Raw genomic sequence first — 18,707 nt, 5'->3', positions numbered from 1 at the left:
TTAGACTGCGAGTCCTGCAGAGTATTAGACTATAGTTTAAATTGAAGCCCCTTGCAACTCCTCACAATTGTTTACGTCTCTAAGCCACAGCTGTGGCTTGAACCCGAAGAAAATTTGTATATATACCTCTGTAGTTAGACCTTCAAAGTACAGTGAATAAGGACTACACTCATACTTGCCGTGATGGCGTAGTGTCTTTGTCATTGCGCTGCTAAGCCTCAGGGTGCAGGATCAAACCCCATCCACAGCCGCCACATTTTCATGGGAGTGAAACGCAGTACGCCTGGTTCCGTGCATTGGCTGGACATTAAAGAACCCCAGGTAGTCAAAATTAATCTGGAGTCCCCCACTTCGGTTTGCCTCAATATGATATCATGGTCTTGGCAAAACCTAATTTAATTTTGAAGTCTATACTCAAGTTTTCTTTCCTCACAGGTTGGCGACATCATCACCGTGACCAAGACCAACATCAATGGCCAGTGGGAAGGAGAGCTCAAAGGTCGTGTAGGACACTTTCCGTTCACGCACGTCGAGTTCATCGACTCTGAGAACCCAGACGATGATGAATCATAGGCACAACTTTGCTGGTGGCACCCCAAGGAAGAGAGCTTTTTTATCCTCACTGCAACCCTTGCCCCCTTGCCGACCTTCCTCTGCACGCCCGCTGCACCACTTTCTCCGTGTGGCTGCACCATCGTTGACAACTGCAGTTCTTGCTTTGGAGTGCAGCGTGACCCTGCGTGGCACCACTTGCCGTGGATCCGAGAATTGTGGTGCGTGCCAGCCGTGCTCCGGCTGTCGGGAGGTTGCTGAGTACTGTGTCAATGAGCTGCCTCAGGAGCCTGGCCTTGTTGATGAGTTCTTTGTCACCGTGTAAAGAAGGAAAGAGAGCCGTGACTGTGTGTATGCAGTGTGTGCCTAAGGCATGTGTGGACTGAATTGCTTTTTTTTACTTCTGTGTGATGTGTTGAATAGAGCAGGTCAGAGCATTGTCTGGGAGCCCGAAGTACGTATGAAATGGGTGTGTCTAAACCTCAATCTGGCAGGGACGTTGGCGAAATGTGGTAAGTTTGTTTCCGCCCTGACTGAGGGTAAGGAAATTAACTACGAGTTGTGGGAAACTGCAACGACTTATGGAAAGTTCTCACTGAGAACGGGCATTTTCTTTGCCTGCGTTTCGGCGTGCTACTTGGTGACATTTGCTTTTTTCACAACACTGGAAGCGCCAGGAGCATCGGCTCATTCACATTGCGTGCAGGAAAGCTTTTCATCGCGACTACAGCGGCTCCTCTGTGATATAGACTGAAGGTGAGAGAGCTGTAGGATGTAGTATGGCTTTACAAACTGTAAAGCCGACGGAAATTGTAGCTTATATGGACAGGGTTCGTTAGTGCTCCTATAAAGTGTTTTTTTGTTAAACCTTCTCGAATATCAATGGATCATTTTTGAGGGCTTGGAAAGCCCTTGAACTTGTTGAAGTTCTTCAACAGAAATCCTTGAATTTCACACTTAAGTTGAGCAGATGTTGTTTGTACATCTTTGGTTTCGTGCCATTCAAAGGTCAAGCCAGTACAGTCTTGTTATCAGCTTTGTGATGGTTGGCAGTGGTTTACATCTGAACTATTTTTAATTTCTGAAATGGAAGAGCTTTATTCTCGTTGCTACCCTAAAACTTGCGCTCTCTTAAAGATGCAAATGCACAGTCCATGCTGTTTATTGACCACGGCCCACACTTGTTTTTATGCTAGCCACAAATCGTGAGGCCCAATGCCTCGCTAGGAACCGAGGCATACTGTCGGCAGCCATTCTTGGTCAGTAGCTGTCGTGATTTGCTGCCCAGTGCCAGGACGTGGGTTCAGCCTTTACCTTGACGGCCATGCATTGTAAGTCAGCCATTGCCGGTCAGTAAGTTGCAGCTCACATCAAGGACTCCGCCGCGCACAAACAAATGAGGAGATGTGCTGCCTCATGTTTTTCTGTGAAGCCATGGCTTTTCTAGACAAATGTCACTTGAATGGGTAGGGCAAGAAATTGCAGTAGAAAGGACTCCTGTGTTTGCTGTCGCATCGTGACAGCAAACGTGTGAAATTGTCTTGGCATTGAAAATTGTCCCCATCACATTTTCCCTACAGTTAGGCATGCCATTTTCTCAGCAACTCGTCTCCCAGGTCATTCTTCACAATTTGTATCGCGCTGTCAAGGACACCACCACCCTGACTATTAAATGTAAATTAGCTGTGGTGTTAGTAAAAGTTTATTTGGCAAAAGTTCATAATACAAGTACAGCTGTCAGGAGCACGGACCAAAGGCACAGAATAGACTTGATGCTGTTTATATCTCCTAAACATTGGCAACATGGTGATAGCACCATTTATATAATAACTACAGTACACAAAGTACATCATGCAAAAAAAGGGAACATGGCAAACAATTTAAGATATCTATTTAGAAAAAAATAGCAACCTGTAGTGCATACCTGGCCACTTTAACGATTCTCTTAAAATGCCTGATTTTTAGGATTTGTTTGTGATTTTTGTGTTCACATAAATAGTTCACGATTTTTCATTTGTGCGTTAGTGCAAAATCAGTTTTAAAAAAGACAAAAACGGTCGCTGAATTAATTTGTATTGCCCATTTTTAGGGCCTGTCAATTATACGGACAAACTTGCACAACAGCGAAATTAACTGAACCAGTATAATGACAATTGAATCGTCGACAGCCGTTACATGAAATTTATTAATAATCATCATGATAACCAATTCTGCTTGTCTGCGGCGCAGACTGTTGATGCATATATATAACAGAGTCCCTGTTCACAGCACCCCTACAGAACCAAATCGGCAAACCTTTCATAAGCAGTCAGCATATTGAATATTCAAAGAATATTTTGTATCTTTCACCATATTTTAGTATTGGCTTCCACGTTTTCAAATTCTCAGGTTGCCAGGTCAGATAATGCGTTTGTGAGTCAGGAATGCGCAATGTTTCTTGGTGATGTGTTGTATCTCTTTTCCGTGTTTAGTGAGACAAGCCACTGTCTCAAGAAACCTAGATTTTTACTGTGCTAGCAGTTATGTGGACACTTGTGCCACCGTTGTGCTGTCATGGTATTCATGGCATACGTGTTGCCCCATGTGTCAGAAAGTTTTCAGAGATGCATGCTTCGTTTGATCACAAAAATGGCAAGGGAATCTCCCCTCCAAACATGCTCCCCTCCATTGTATTGGTAGAGGGAACAGGGTCGCATTGTGGGTCGTGATAACGTGAAACTGTTCAGCTCTGAGTTTATTACAAATCCACCATTAATCCTCCATGATTGGTTGAAATTCTTCCGGTTATGCCCATTTTGCCTGTCTTTTTCAAGCAACAGCAGGCAAAATGGGCATGGTTCAAAAAAGTTCAACCAGTCACTGCAGTCTAATGGTGGATTTGGAATAAATGCGGAGTGGAATAGTTTCACGTTATCCCGACATTGGCTTCCGCTGCGTTCATACCGCACCATGGTGCATGCACTGGTCTGAGTGGAAAGGACAGTGAATGCCAAGGTCAAATTGTGTAATCATTTTACGGAGCACTGACAAATGCAGATGGTTTTACATTGGCCTCATCTCGTACGCCGTTGAGTTGCGGCGTCTCTAACGTGGCTGCCGGCATTCCTCATCGTATTAGTGTGGTGAGACGCTTGGTATTTGCCAGACTGCTGTTTCTGCTGTGAAGTAGCAGTTGCCTCATACGTTCTGCCAACAGGTTGCCTCCGTGTATTGCTAGGGCAGCGTCTGAGTCACAGACCTTGTTGTCGCTGTCATTGTGTTGCACTTTTATCCTTTCTTTACCTTCTTTGGCAATACTATTAAATCCTAAACATCATATACCTAATGGTCATCATCAGATGCTGTGGTACAAATTGCAAACCGACTAGCCCAGCATTGCAAAATCCCAGGTCATTCCTGACAATGGCCTTCAACCTTTCCACAGGTTGTTTTCCTTGTGGAATATACCCACTGCAGTGGCACTGTTTAACGTCACTAGTAAACCCTTGCATGCACTTGGCTACTTCCTTGAAATATAGAGAGTCACTGTGCTCATTGCTGTCCCCACTCTTATCACCCACTATCTTATTTTCAACTCTATAGCCACCTGTGACAAAGTAATCCTTGTGCTTTCGTTTTTCCATTTGTAATGGAGTCACCAGCCATAGGCATTGCCAGAACCTGTGTGCATATTGTGCAGATTTAGGTGGCTGTTATTTCCGAACTATCTGATCACATTTCTTGCTTCCACATGGTTACGAAACGTTACAACATCTGCTCTGAATAAAAGAACGTTGTCAAATATGGTCAGAGCTGCAGATTATATACCTGCGCAGTTGCTCGCGTGTTTTGGCTCATCCGTCTTTCAAATTTGATGAGTCACTTTGGAGGTCGGACATTGCTTCTGTGCTGACTGGGCATTTGTGTGTGAAAAGATGCTGGCAGTGGATCACACTTGTGTTCTCATCTAGGTTAGTTTTCAGCTTTCGAGGTAATAAGAACAGTTGCAACTAGGTGCAGCTGCTTAATTATTTAACCTGGTTATATCTTGCTTTTAGTCGAATGAAGGTTCCTATAATTAGCCTGTCTTTCTGTTATGGGTCGACATTGGTGGCGAGGTCAACACTTTCGAGCAGCAGTATTTAAGAAACACCCTTCTAGTGGCTCAGACTTGCTTGTTCTTATTAACAGGTTCTCTGACCACTTGCTGCAGTGGCTATGACGCTCTGCAACGATACTGTGGGTTTGATTCTCTGCACAGTAACTGCATTGTACTGGGGGTGGTATGCCAAAAATTCACAGTTCCACCCGAAAGGTGAAGCACCGATTGAGATGGCAAATTAGTAGATGGCTGTACGAAGTAAGGATGGTAGTTTTATCGGCCATACAAACTTGTTAACATTCGCTTACTAACTAAATTAACAATGATAGAGTGTGTAAGCGTGACTCAACAAGGATGTAGAAAGAAACAGGCACACAAAGACAGCGATGTCTTTGTGTCTCCTTTCTGCATCCTTGTTCAGTTGCGCTTACACATTGCGCTTACAGGTAAACACGAACACAACTCGCTGTCAAAATTCTGGAGTGAGGAATCGCGGCAGCAGCAAATGAATTGACCTTCATGCATCTCTTACTTCAACGTGAACGAAATGTTGAAAGCACAGTGCATACGAAGCCATCGGCACTACTCACACTCTTCAAACATCGCAGATCGCTTTGAAGATGAGGCCCGCGTAGGTGCGCACTTTGGTCACGTCGCAGATCGCTTTCAAGACACACGAGCACCTGCAACGTGTCCCTACGACGTCCACCAAAGGCGTCTGCTTCGGCGTCCGCGATTCACATGGCCAATGCCGTAGTAGACGTCATGGTTGTCTCCACTCTGTATGCAGTGGTGGGGGAGGAGGACATTGAGGCACCCTAGCATCCGCTGGAGAAGAATGTTCCTCCTTTCTTGTCTGACCTCCATTCCTCGCGTGCCACAGGAGAGGGCACGCATCTGGGCCGCATTCCTCGCTTGTGCATGCTCGTATTGCTCACGATAGTACTACTACTCAGTTTCATACAATGTAGTCACTGCTACAATGCTTCTCCAACTGCTCGCACGTACGACCAAAAATAGTTTGCACATTTAATCAAGATATAAGTATGCATCATGTAATTAGCTTAAACACTGTCTCATACATTTATGTTGCAAAATATGATATTATTATTATGTGGAAGCCGTCGCAGACCCGAACCTGTTTACCACCAAACGAGGGAGCGACCCGTTTCTGCAACGAATGGTCGCACTAGTGCTTGCTAACGAAACAGTTTGCCGTAATCTGTAAGCACAAAGGTGTGCAAATACCACTTGATTTTATGTAACATTACGTCTGCAGTTGTAGTTGTATATGAAGAAATTCCGTAGAAAGCATCTATGAAATGCAGAATAAACATAACTGTATATCAAAGAACGCTAGACAGTCGAAATTAATTTGGGGTCTCCCCCACCACTGTGCCTCTAAAAGCCCATGTGTTGATTTGGGATGTTCAACATAATAATTTGAGTTTTTAATTTGTATTCTCTGACCATGATGTCTGTGTCAAAAGATATATTGTTCAAGTGAGTCACTTGTACATGTGAGTCAAACTTGCTCAGAATTTTTCAAATGTATGCAAGGCCCATTTGGTGCATCATGGGATTCTGAAGAACAGGCCAGTTTGAACTGCTGTGAATGAAGCATTGATAAGTCAATCTGAATGTTGGAATTGATCACCCAGCCCAAGTTATAAGGACTTGTAGACAGCACCTTCTGCTTTCTTGTCTGCCTTTCTGATAATTTTCGCTCTTTTCATTGCTGAAAGTAGTATAGTGGGGCCTCTGCAGTGTCTGTGATGTCCCGTTTTGTTAATGAGACAAAGTTTTTGCACCCACAAGATCCAATTCCTGTTTAGCAACAGCTCTATCAATAGAAGTGAAAGTCATGGAGTCGCACTGTACATGCTGCATAAACTGACCATGCTCTGCTGGACAAAAAAGTGAATTTTTTAGTTGGATTTTAGAAAAGTGCAAAAACATTACTTCTGTCTTTCACAATTTTTGCTAATATAGTTTTCTTATCTGCACTTGCATCCCTTTAATATTCCCAGATGTATGTAGACATAAATGGCTGTGGAAGGTGTTGCAAACCTTTTGTTGCATCGCAGGAATAGCCTTCCATTTTTTTTGCATGCGTGGTGGGGGTGTTGCTTATTTTGCAATACCTACACTGGTTCATTCAATAGCATGTTGCATGGCTATTTTTTAATAATAAGTTTTGATAGCTACAAGAATCACATGTGTCATTGCAGCTTGTGCAGTTTCCCTTTCAGACATACATGACAGGAAAACACCTTTGCTTCGCTTATTTGACAACACTGTTTGTTAGAGCTTGTGAATTTTTGAATATTTCTTGTTGGCATTGTTCTTTGTTTCTTTTTAAATATTTTTGTTTTTCCTAATGTGTGGATTGATGTCATTTGTTGTGAGCTACGTGTTCTTTTCGGGCATCTAGCTGGGGTTGCATTTTCAAACTTGTGTACTGTCACTTCTGTAGTTTTGTAAACTCTAACACAAACATCTATCTCTATAAATTATTAGGCAGTTTGACGGGAGTCTGATGGAAAACCAAGTAAACTTTTTCTAAAATGGTGGCCAAGGTCATAGTTTAAGAGAACAACTTGTAATTTTGTGCTTTTTATCAGTGATTTCCTCTGTTTTTTTAAGCGTTGAGAAAAAGCTGGACAAATGTAGAGGTGTGATGTGCAGCCAAGATTTACAGGTTTGAGTTCACCATGCAGACTAACATGGATGCACCTACTGTACTTGTAGTTAAGTGAGGCATTGGATAATTTGCATGCTGGGCCTGTTCATTCCTTCATCAAGCCTTCCAGTACTGTGCTGATTGCTGTGAGGGAGCCAAGTGATGTAAATATTTGTGACTAACAGCATGTGCTGTCTAGAAAAGGGCCAAAATAGCGTAACATGCAAGCACATCAAGATCTGGGTTGTTTGCTCATGGGGCACATGATTAGAATGTAGGTCACGTCATTGTTTTGAGTGTAGGCACTTGTCCACATAAAAAAAAAATTTGATCTGCAAAGGTTCACTGTATCTCAGGCAGATGATTTTATTTTCGTTTTTGTTTTCTGTTGCTTCAATTCAGCAAATTTGAATTACTGAGGCATTCATTCTGTAAATGTGCTTTTGTGTACAGCCTTTGTTGGAAGTTCTGAGGCCAATTTGTGAGTGCCAGGCAACGTCACCAGTTGACCTGATGCTAGGACCCTGTAGCATTTGTGGCACTTTGAAGCCTGAGAAATTGAAGAGCATTTTTTTCTTGGTCTCTAGCTTTGGAGCCACAAAAGTTATGCCAGGGCCCTAATGCATCCCTCCAACAGGTCAGGTCCCACATGTGTAACTTTTAAACTTTTGATAGAGACAGCATACTGCTTTGCACATGTTCCAGCAGCATGTTTTGCATGTCTTGTAAACGACGCAAATTCTTCGAAAGGCATGTCGTGCTTCGTATGCCTGCTTTGTTTTCTGCTTTGGAAATAGATAGCAAGTTGTGCGAATTGGTTAGGGTTCATCATACTGGTAACACAGTGTAAAAGCAAACAAGGACAAACGAAAGAAAAACACAACACGGCGCTTTCTTCTCTGTGTGCGTGTTTTCCTCATTTCAGTAACGTAGATTCCAAGTAATTAACATGTGGTTTCACATTTTACACATCTGTGTGCTCTATCATTATACCTAAATGCTTTTTCTTGAACATGTTACGATATCATTTTAATCCAATGAGTTATTGTTGATCTCCTCATACACTGCTTTAGCTGCTCTAGTGGATTCTCCAATAGTACTGCTTGCGTTAAGCACAGGCTATGCGAGGTCCAATATTGGTTGATTGACCACTTTATTTTCTTGAAATTTCAAAAGGGAGCACTACTCAGCCTCAGTGCTTCTGACCCGCCGTGGTTGCTCAGTGGCTATGGTGTCAGGATGCTGAGCACGAGGTCATGGGATCGAATCCCGCCCTCGGCGGCCACATTTCGATGGGGGCGAAATGCAAAAAGACCTGTGTACTTAGATTTAAGTGCACATTAAAGAACCCCAGGTGGTTGAAATTTCCAGAGTCCTCCACTACGGCGTGCCTCATAATCAAAAAGTGGTTTTGGCACGTAAAACCCCATAATTTAATTTTTTTTTCTGTGCTTCTGCCACAAAAATCACTTTTCCATCATCTCTCTTGGTTTATTCACAAGTTATCAGCACAATACGCTTGGCACTTCATTATCAAATGCAGCCAGTCCTGAAGGCCTGCCTAGCTGTTGCCCCACGTCTGGTGTTACGAATTGCCCAGGTTTCCTTCACTTCTCTTACACCGTGCGAAACGGTCAACCATAAGCCCCGCGGGAGGTGCCAGTGCATATCAAAGTAGGTTGTCGCATATAGTGGGTATGTGAAGTCGCATCATTATTTAATGTGCGTCCCGCATCATGGAGTAAGTTTCAGCCTGTTCTCGGTTCTTACATTGTGGGTTGCAAGGATGGTTGTGAAGTGGTGTGCTTGTGTAAATTTGCACTTTTGTAGGCTCTTACTTGCTCAGAAGCATTGGTGACTTGTCTTCTATGGCCGTGAAAGTGTGGTATGTCGACAGGTTTAGTAAACAATCGCAAATTTCAGGCTGTCTGATTGCTAGTTTGGTGCAGTTGTGTAGGCACTCACTTGGTGCAGGAACACATGCAATGGGTGTTCATTGTGTTCAGATTTGTGCAAAATGCCATGGAATGACTTTGTAATGGAACATTTGATGTTTTCTTATCATGACTGCCTGCCATCCTCTTGGTCTGTGGATGTGTTAATTGCACAATGTACTTTGCAGTGTGTCTTGTTGACAGTTGTGCTGATTGCTGCTTTAGGTTTATTGATGAGGATTCATTCTTCTTGGTATATAGATATTACTTGTTATTAATTACAGCAGAATGAAGCTTTCCTGGAAACCCTGATTTGAGACAGAAATGGTGAAAGACCTTGGAGACATTATGAAAAGTTTGTATATATATTGGAAAAGACAAGTCGCAATTGTCTGAAAGTGATCTGCTGAACCGAGATGAAATAATAGCATCTCAAGACCAATATCAAAGCCACCTGTGTCCTTTTTTTTCTTTTGCTTGGGCATGTTTGAAATTTTTACATTCTTTTGCTCCTGCCACTATTTGAGAAGTTTGAGGGCTATTTCGCAAACAGCTGTTCAGCCCATGGCTGTGCATGGCTTCAGGGAACGATCCTTTAGTTGTTACAGACAATGTGATTGTATGGACGTTTTCGTATTTGAGTTTGGGGACGTTTGTCTCGTTGCACCTATCTGTCCGAAATGCTGCTTGCACTTTGTAATGTTACAGGGCTGTTGGGTATCATTTCGCAGTGCCATTTGGCTGATATTCTCCACTTTTCAAAGAGTGTGTGTCAGACCATGCATGCATCTATAGTCTTGTGGGACAATGCCATGACCTGCAATTTCTGCTGGGTGCTACAGTGATTTTTTTTTTCCCTCGCCAGTGTTACGTCATGGTAGGTCCTAAAAACACTGTGCCCAGTTCTATGTGATTGCAACTATGCTCCCGTGCAGAAAACGCACCTGGCGAGTGCATTTTTCCCGCTGTCGGCAGTCTGTGCTTGAACAAGGGTGTGCTCATGCAAGTCCTTTGTTAATTGACCCTGTCTTAGTATGGTGCTGCGCTGCCACTAAACTGCATTCTCTGTTGTGCGTGTCCGTGGATGTGCGTGTTTTGTCACCAGGGCTTGCACAGAAAAAGGCCACCCATGGTAAATCCTGTGTATGATAGATGCTGCGACGTTGGTTGTGGTCGGTGGGAAATGGTGCCTGGTTTCGTATTGTGCTGTTGTATGTGTGATCTTAAATCCCCTACTCTACATGGTAGCCTTTGTCTGCAAAGAAAGAAAAAAAAAAGAATGATTTCTTTGTATCAGTGATGGCTCTTGGAATGGTCATACAGGCAACATGCAAAAAAAAAAAAGACAAAAATGTCGCAGCGCCATTTTTCTAGTCGCTACTCTTGCTTAATCACAGTTGTGACTTAACCTATCGTAGTCTGCAGCAGCGAGTACTTCATGCCACAGGTCGATACAGTAGCATTCACTTGCTTCCTTGCATTCAGATGGTGGGGCAAGCAATACTTTGACGTGCTGGAAAGAAAGCAGATCAGGATGTGAATGCTAATACTGCTCGTTCTTTATCTGACTCATTCCTTGCATGTCTTGCGTGTCTAACCCGCTAGCTGCCCTCTTGTTGGTGCAGCGTACTTGTGCCAGAAGCATTTTCAGCAGCTGTGTTGGTCATCGCGAGTCATAGTTTCAGCACACAGCCGCAGACGATCAGTGGTGCTGGTGTTCTCGGGCAGTTTCAGAGTGCTTGAGTCACCATGAAGTAGTGTTCCCGTGGCGACAGATCTGCAGTACTCCTTGGTCATTGTAGTTTACAGCAGTGTTTTGGTACGTTAACCTATGACTTGGGGCTCCCAAGTTTTTCTGCAGGCTGCTCCTACTGTGCTGGCCGTAGTGCTCAGCATTGCTAAGGGACATCGTCTGAGAGCAAAAAAGAGAGGGCGAAAAAATGTGCAGGCTTCACAACTTGAAACTAAGTTTTTTTTCTCACTAGTTTCCTAGCGGCTCGGGAGGCAATGTCCTTCAGAGTTGCCTTAGTAAGGCTAAATTTGGCTGCCCATTTTGATTGCACAAGCTTTGCTTGTCATGCAGGACAGTCTGCTCGCAGAGCCTGTATGGGAGCAGCATGTATTGAAGCACCAAAAAATCCATGTGATGTGGGCCTCAGCACCTGCAAGTTGCCGCTTGCATGTGCACACTTTGTGCTGGTGCTTGTGGAGCTGATAAGCCAGTGCCAGTGTTAGTGCTGTATTCCATATTAGTACTGCCCCAGATTAATATTGCCACAATGTTGGGCACTGGAAGGGGCACACTATAGCCAAGCACTAAATGAGGCAAGGCTAGTGCATTGCACATCATCCTGTAGTGTCCCTTCATTGCACACGCTCTTCCTTGCATCAGCTGTCTTGGAAAATGTAAGCAGCACAGGCACATTTCCCACTGCAGAAGCATGCCAACTTAGCACTGTGGCCTATAGCAACTGCAGAATCTTTTTATAGAACAATGGTTCCAAAGCAGCAGTACCCATTCTCTAATACCTGTGTTACGCAGTCACTTTTGATCCAGATCACACCCAATCCAGATCGAGTGCTGCTGCATGGTCACTTTCAATATCAATCAAGCTTCTTAATCGCATTGTCGGCTGACATCTGCTCTTTTAGCTTGGCGTTCTAGAAAATGCTAAAAACAAAGTAAAGATAGTATATACTTCTTTTCTGAAAAAGATCTATCTTATAATACAAATTTTACAGCACATTAGACAAATTTCACAAGTGCTTTGGGCTGCATTATCAACACCTGGTGCTCAACTCTCCCAAATTTGATCTGTATTGTTGGACCACGCAAAGGCAGTCATTGTCAATTTTGATAGAGAAATTTGATCCGGGTCGGGCCAAATCACAATCAAGTTACTGTGTGACACCGGTAAAGGCCAGGAACGTATATACAAAAAGTCTGAAAGAAGACTCAAGGCATATTGCTTGTGTTTCTGCATCCTCTAGTGGAACCGCATATTGCCCTGGCTCTCCACTGTATGCTGCCTCTTACTGAGCGTACTTTTTTTATATGGCTGTGATGAAAAGCCTGTGGGCACAAGCGTTGACCTGGGGTGTGTTCCAATTAGTTACAGCAAACACAGCTTTCTATTGTGATGTTGAGAAGCAGCTGCGTATCTGAGTGCAAACACAGCTTGACATTGAAGCCAAAAGTTGGACAAAATGTCGTCTGATCGGGAAGGATCATGGCAAAAAACAAAAAACAAAAAAAAACGTCATCCAAGGTGAAAAAATATTTAATAAACAGATTGTGAACAAGGCCCCTGTGCGGGGGGCCAAAATGCCGTTTAAAATATTTTTTCACTTTGTTTGGCATCTGTTGTTTTTTGCAAGATCTTGAGTTTACATGCACACTAGTGTAACATTTTTTTGCAGTTACTAGAAGTAAGTGTACTTCTAGTAACTCTTTACTTCTAGTAACTCTTGACCAAGAACCCGCAGAAATAAACAGTACCGATATCTCACCTGTTCTACTCTCAGCAGTGATGCTGCTTAAGCTATGTTGCAACAGATAAAAGGTCACAGGCTGCTTGATTACTCACCCATGCCATCCTGATACCTTCGTTTTCTCAAAACTGCGTGGCGGCTTTCACCTTAATAGCACCTGTCCATTGAATCGCTCATCTGTGTCTGCTTGTTGGACAGCTAAGTAGCCTGCATTGCTGCAGACTTTTATACCGTTTTCGTTGTCTCTGGCAACTGTCTGGCATAAACGACAAAGTAGCTGCATTGTTGCAGGGTTTTCTACTGTCTACATTTAGGTTGGAACAGCACACAATATATGCTAGCTGTCTCCCAGATGTGACAAAGTGGCTGCCTATGTCAAGTATTGGAACACACCCATGGTCGTAATCCTTTTCTCATCTTCGGTGTATGGAAGCAGTCTCTAGGCACGTGTGTGTGTTTTCGGCACCATCTCCAGCATTCTGACCCCACACACCTCCGACCTTAAAAATGACAAGAGCTTTTCCTGCACTAATAACAGATATACAGTAAGCATTTCCCTAATTACTTTTTACAAGTGGCACCCCCCTCCCGCTCTCCCAGGAAATGTGGAGTGCCCTGGGCGCTGTGTTAGCGAGGAAGCAGTGTTTGCGTGTGTGTTGTCTTCGCTGAGATGAATTTCATATGGACTTGCTCTGTAGAAGCCTTCTGTATGAGTGTTTCTTTCTTTCTTCCAGATTTTACTTTTTTTTGTCTTTCTTTGAAGATGACGGGTGTGAAATGTTTTGTACAATTGTTTATTCCGCACGGCTGTATGTTCCTGCTTTGCACAGATGAAAGTGACATTTGCTTTTTTTCTTTGTTGTTGTTTTTAGTGTTTGTTCTTGTGCATAGAATTTGCTTTGTATTCACTTACTTGAACAAAGTGCTCCAGTCTTATGCACTGTGGTTGATCTCCTGTCTCTACCATCAGTCAGCTCTGTGTGATCGCAGTGAAGCTGCGTCGGTAGAGTGATCCTCTAGGGTAGGACTGCACAACATAAGGCTCTCAAACAGGTTGCTAGCGGGTTATGGCCGAGATGTTTGGCACTTTGGGTGGTGGAGCAAAGTGCATCGCTGTATGTTAAGAGAAACAAGGCTTTGGCCGCCATAGTGCTACGTGACCTCAACCATCAGCAGTGCTAAGTACATTAAAATAATGAAATTGTAGCAGGGCTAGTGATCTTTGCTTGGAAACAGGTGAAAAAGGTGCAGCGAGCATAACTGAATCGAACACACGCATTAACGGTGCCTGCCGATCGATGCTTTAACTGTAGTTGGTTCGTTGACCTGACTTTCCACTGTTCATAAATGTTTGCTCACGTGGCTATAAATCTTGACTAAGCATCAATAACAGTTATTTGGACCTACTAACATTGGGACACACGACGTCATTTCAGGTGTTGTATACTATACTCCAGGCGAGGACGCAGAAGCTAAGCAAGTAGTGCGGTCAGAGGTTTCATTCCGGGCCTTTCACAAGGCAGTTTTAGATCTGCTGACATTTTGTGTGGAAGACCTGCTTCATGCGTTACAACTTGTGGGCGTAAGTTTACCTCAAATCAGATATTGTGCACATTTGTGCTTCCACTATAGGCAAACTTACTATATCTTGGTCTCGAGCGCAGGGGATGTGCCGCACCGGTAGGTTGCAAAAGCATGTCGCTGCAATTGTTTTTATGATCATGAAATTCAGATATCCAATACCTTTCTTTAATGTAATAAGTACATTATTTCGCAATGTAAAATTATGCAACCTAATTTTACATAATATTACATGGTGCGTATTGACATAACTCTTTGATATGTGGTGCACTATTTTTGGCCCCGAATGTGAGCAAGGAGAGAAATCTCTCTAGCCTTCGTAGCATTGCCTGCTACATAAGAACACATTTACATCAATTCGGTTCTGACAAGTCTGGACAACTGTGGAACGCAGTGTCAAGCCAAGACACCGATGCATTCGCACAGGGCCCATAGCCACCTGCTACGCATTTCATGGATCTTGTCATTACAGTGAGGTTAACAGCACAGCATTTGTCTTTGCCATGTCTTGATACTATTGTCACTGCCAGTGCATAAAACGCTGACCTCTCGGTTATCCAGCGCAAATCTTGATGCTGGCTGGCCCAACCCAGCCGAATTTACATGCTCGCTGCAAACAGGTTGGGCTGGCTCAACCCGACAATTGTTTAGCCTAACTGGGAAGCAGTTACATGAACTCGACAGGACAATTCCAGCCTGACAAGTAAACTCGACCAGCTTCTGTCAGGTTCATGTAAACGCTTTGTATGAAACAGTATCCAGGCATTTTCACTTGTGTTACTAGGCATTTCTGCCTTTGCTCAAGGCGATACTTGGAGAAAACTGACTGGTTTAAGATATCAGTAGAATTCAATAATCCTAGTTCATTGCATGGCTTGATGTATAATGAAACAACTTGTAAAGTATCAAGAAGAAATATTCATTGAGTAAAAGTCTATAAATTATGGTATGAGAAGCCAACAAGCAAAGACTGCAAGTGTAACATAGGGGAAATTACTCATACTTATTAATTGGATTAAAGAAATTATAAATGAATGGCAATAAAAGTGGATGAAAGAACAACTTGCTGCAAGTGGGGAACGATTCTGTCTTCGCATTATGCGTTGAATGCTCTACCAGTTGAGCTACTGCGGCACGCGTAATGCGAAGACTTGGGATCGTTCCCCACCTGCTGCAAGTTGTTTTTTCATCCACTTCTATTGCCATTATCATTTCTTTAATTCACTTAGTACAAGTAATTTCCCCTATGTTGTCCTTGGTGTCTTTGCTCGTTGGCTTCTCATGATATGATTATTAAATATCATGCCCCTCGGTTAACCTCCTTTCTTCTCGTTCATTAGAAAACGAGGGTCTCGAATTGGCAAAATGATGCCTGCAGGTAGCATATGTGGGTTTATTGACCAGTTGCCTTCAACCAAAAAGATCACGTACTTGTGACGCCTGCGGCAGAGAGTAGGTTCCACATCAGTCGCGAAGGTTTGCGAGTGGTGGCGCTGGCTAACATTCCCAAAGTTAGTTCTAGTAGTAAAACATAGATACCCAAGAAAGTGGATGGGAGAACGGCACCGCGGTAGCGGAAATGGTTAGAGCGTCGCACGCGTAATACAGCAGGCGCAATGAGCCGATTTGAAACATTTTTGTGGCAGAATGCTTCCTAGAGGACATGTAACAACTTCCAGTGTATAACCAAAGCTTGTTGTGTGGCCTGGTGAGGGGCCCTTTAAAGGGCCCCTCACCAGCCCCATAGCAAATTCCGAGAGCTCCTCATCTTGTCAATAACCTCTAGCACTTGCGTCTCTTGCACACGAACGGGACAGTTTGCGTAGTCGTGTGCACCTTCACAGAGGCAACACTTCTCAGCTTGGGCATTGTACTTGGTATCGGTATGGCCCTCTCCACATGTGCAACAGCGCAACCCAGATTTGCACCCACCTGCACTATGACCAAATTTCCGGCAATTGAGGCATTGTGGGGGGCGTGAAGAGCAAGAGGTTCATCCTTGAAGACTAGAGGTCATGCTTTGATTTCTGATTGCCACGATGTACCAGCAGATGTTGCACTAACTGCCTCAATGGGGACCTTAATATTTTCGATAATGCGATTACAGTGGTAAACTGCTATAGCTGCGGCCATGACGAGCTTCTCCAGGGTTTCAGATAAGGTTAGGTGAGAGTCAGCTCCGTGCATGGAGTCCCTCGGTGCATGCAAGATGAGGTGGTATAAACGAACTCGCCGGAATATAGGCAAACGATGAGCACTACAGTAGATTTGCTTTGCAAGCATGACCTGGCGGCCTGCAAATTATGCCACCACGACCGAACTGCCGAACATCAGTGATACTCCGGTAGTGAAGAGTCGCAGCTTGAAGCTGCTCTTGAATTGCTTTGGGGCTATTCGAGTCCGATAGCACCATTACAGAGGGCACCAGCATGACGGAAATACTGCTCACGACGCTGGGGAGAAAAGTTTCCAAAGGTAATTCATCAAATTTGAGAGAGGCCGTCCAGGAGGGCCCTGCCCAGGAGGGTTCCAGGAAATCAACGTGGCCTCAGATGTATCACTTCAAATAAAACTGATTCAAGCTTAAATAGGAAAAAAGGAAAAGTAGGAACCAAAATTATAGAAAAACTACACGATGCTTGACCAATTTTGTACAAAGTAAAGCAAAACGAAACGAGCAGCCACGAGCTGACCGTACAGCCCGACCAACGCAATCGGTGGTCTTGTTCTGCACCAGCTGGCCACATGGTGAATAGCTGGCACGTAGAATGACACAGTTGTCTTTTCCCAGCGAAAGCTCTTTCCTTTCGTCTTCAGCAGACGTATGGCAAGAGATAGCAAGCCCTCTGAAAGTGCATGAAGTATCCTGAGAATGATAACTCACCGATACGTCGATAAATGGATCGCCCGCAGAAAGTGCGTGAAGTATCCTAAGAATGCTAATCACATTAAAACCACTTTAGAAGACCGTTTGCTCGCCAAATATCCAGTGACTTGGCTGCACCTACAGTTAGCTGCGTCGATTAACTGGGAAGCAGTTACCCAAGTGTGTTATTTTATAACGGTTCAGACAGTGTTTTGCTGACAAAAGCGCAATTCTGACTAATCGTGCGAGATTAAACAAACAATTTGCTCTCTGAACAAGGTTCACGCCCTATAGGACAGTGCTTGAAACGCTATATGGCAAAGGAAAACTCGCAGACTATGGTCTTGAAGATTCAAAAAGGGAAAGTTGTCATTAAATCAACACAGATGTAGATTCTTTTAAATTGTAGCGACTCTACTAGATGCGTTTCGTGCATAAAAGGATCGTACTTCTTTAGGAAGTATCAATACTGGAAGGCACATATTATTTCGATAGAATAGAATTGGTCTTAGGGTGTCGGATCTGGCGCCATTGACATTTTGTGACGTGATGAAACAGAGCAAAACTTGTTGACGTGTGGCTACCTCGCTACGTAGGGTTACGTCGTGTTGCTGATGTATAAAATAAATAAATAAAGAATACTGCACCTGTTTCTTCTGACTGCATTAGAGTCAAAATTGGTTCATAAGTATCGGGGTAAATCGCTTCTGGCGTACTGACGCTTGCCACTATTTTCTGTATGGTTGAGTGGGTTTTAACTCTCATTCAACTAAAAAGAAAGTTGTAAATGTCATATCAGTGTTCCTTTAACATAAATGAAAACTCACTTTATTTAGAAAGTTTGTTGCTAAGTTTACAAGACGTTACTTCACGTCACTTGGAGCAACTTAGGGCCGCTCTGACATCGCCCTGGCGAGTGAGGCGATGGACTCGTGACTGCACCGGGTTAGCGGGCTGCTCCTCTTGCCTACCCAGGGAGACCAGGTGCAGTTGTTGCGTTCCGGAAAGCCTCTGTTATCGAGCAGGTCATCCTTGGGCGGCACAGAAATCGACTCGTAGTGTCGTAACCTCTCCATCATGAGCTGCAGAATCTGTAAGAACCACTTCATTTCAATAAGACTCTCAATCCTGCTAGAGTCGAAACAGAGGATCTAAAACATAAGGCTCTCCCACAGCACGAACAGCAAGGGATGAACAAAACTAACACTAGAAGAAAGAATAATCACAGAAGCAACTCTCTGTACACGCACTGAGACATATAGACAAAGTGGTACGCATATTAAATAATATCACAGGCGACGCCTTCAGCTTGGCGGTTTTCGCCAACGTCTCTGCTACTGAAGCGATCAAGGAATGCCAGCGCTTCGAACAAGCCAAGAGCACACTGATCAGGCTGCACGTTTAGCGCCTGCCCAATACTGCTGCTATGTAGACTTGTGAGGACCATCCCCGTCAACGAACCACATCTAACATCGTAACTTGCGTCATTCGCCGCGAGCTCGTGGCGGGCTATTCGCC

General features: G+C 43.8%; 2 protein-coding genes across 2 annotated transcripts in view; one reads left to right on the top strand and one right to left on the bottom strand.

Moving 5' to 3' along the window:
- Window positions 1-13,678, top strand: part of Crk (Crk proto-oncogene, adaptor protein) — an 83,631-nt gene extending 69,953 nt beyond the window's left edge. Inside the window, exon 8 of the mRNA XM_075673317.1 lies at window positions 436-13,678. Coding sequence (XP_075529432.1) covers window positions 436-573 — 138 coding nt within the window. The 3' untranslated portion in view covers window positions 574-13,678. The remainder of the gene's footprint in view (window positions 1-435) is intronic.
- A 4,298-nt stretch (window positions 13,679-17,976) lies between these two features.
- Window positions 17,977-18,707, bottom strand: part of LOC142559393 (arylsulfatase B-like) — a 250,385-nt gene continuing 249,654 nt past the window's right edge. Inside the window, exon 10 of the mRNA XM_075670995.1 lies at window positions 17,977-18,280. Coding sequence (XP_075527110.1) covers window positions 18,077-18,280 — 204 coding nt within the window. The 3' untranslated portion in view covers window positions 17,977-18,076. The remainder of the gene's footprint in view (window positions 18,281-18,707) is intronic.

The sequence above is a fragment of the Dermacentor variabilis genome, chromosome 10, assembly GCF_050947875.1.
Source record: "Dermacentor variabilis isolate Ectoservices chromosome 10, ASM5094787v1, whole genome shotgun sequence".
Lineage (NCBI taxonomy): Eukaryota > Metazoa > Arthropoda > Arachnida > Ixodida > Ixodidae > Dermacentor > Dermacentor variabilis.
This window is presented reverse-complemented; position numbering and strand designations above follow the sequence as displayed.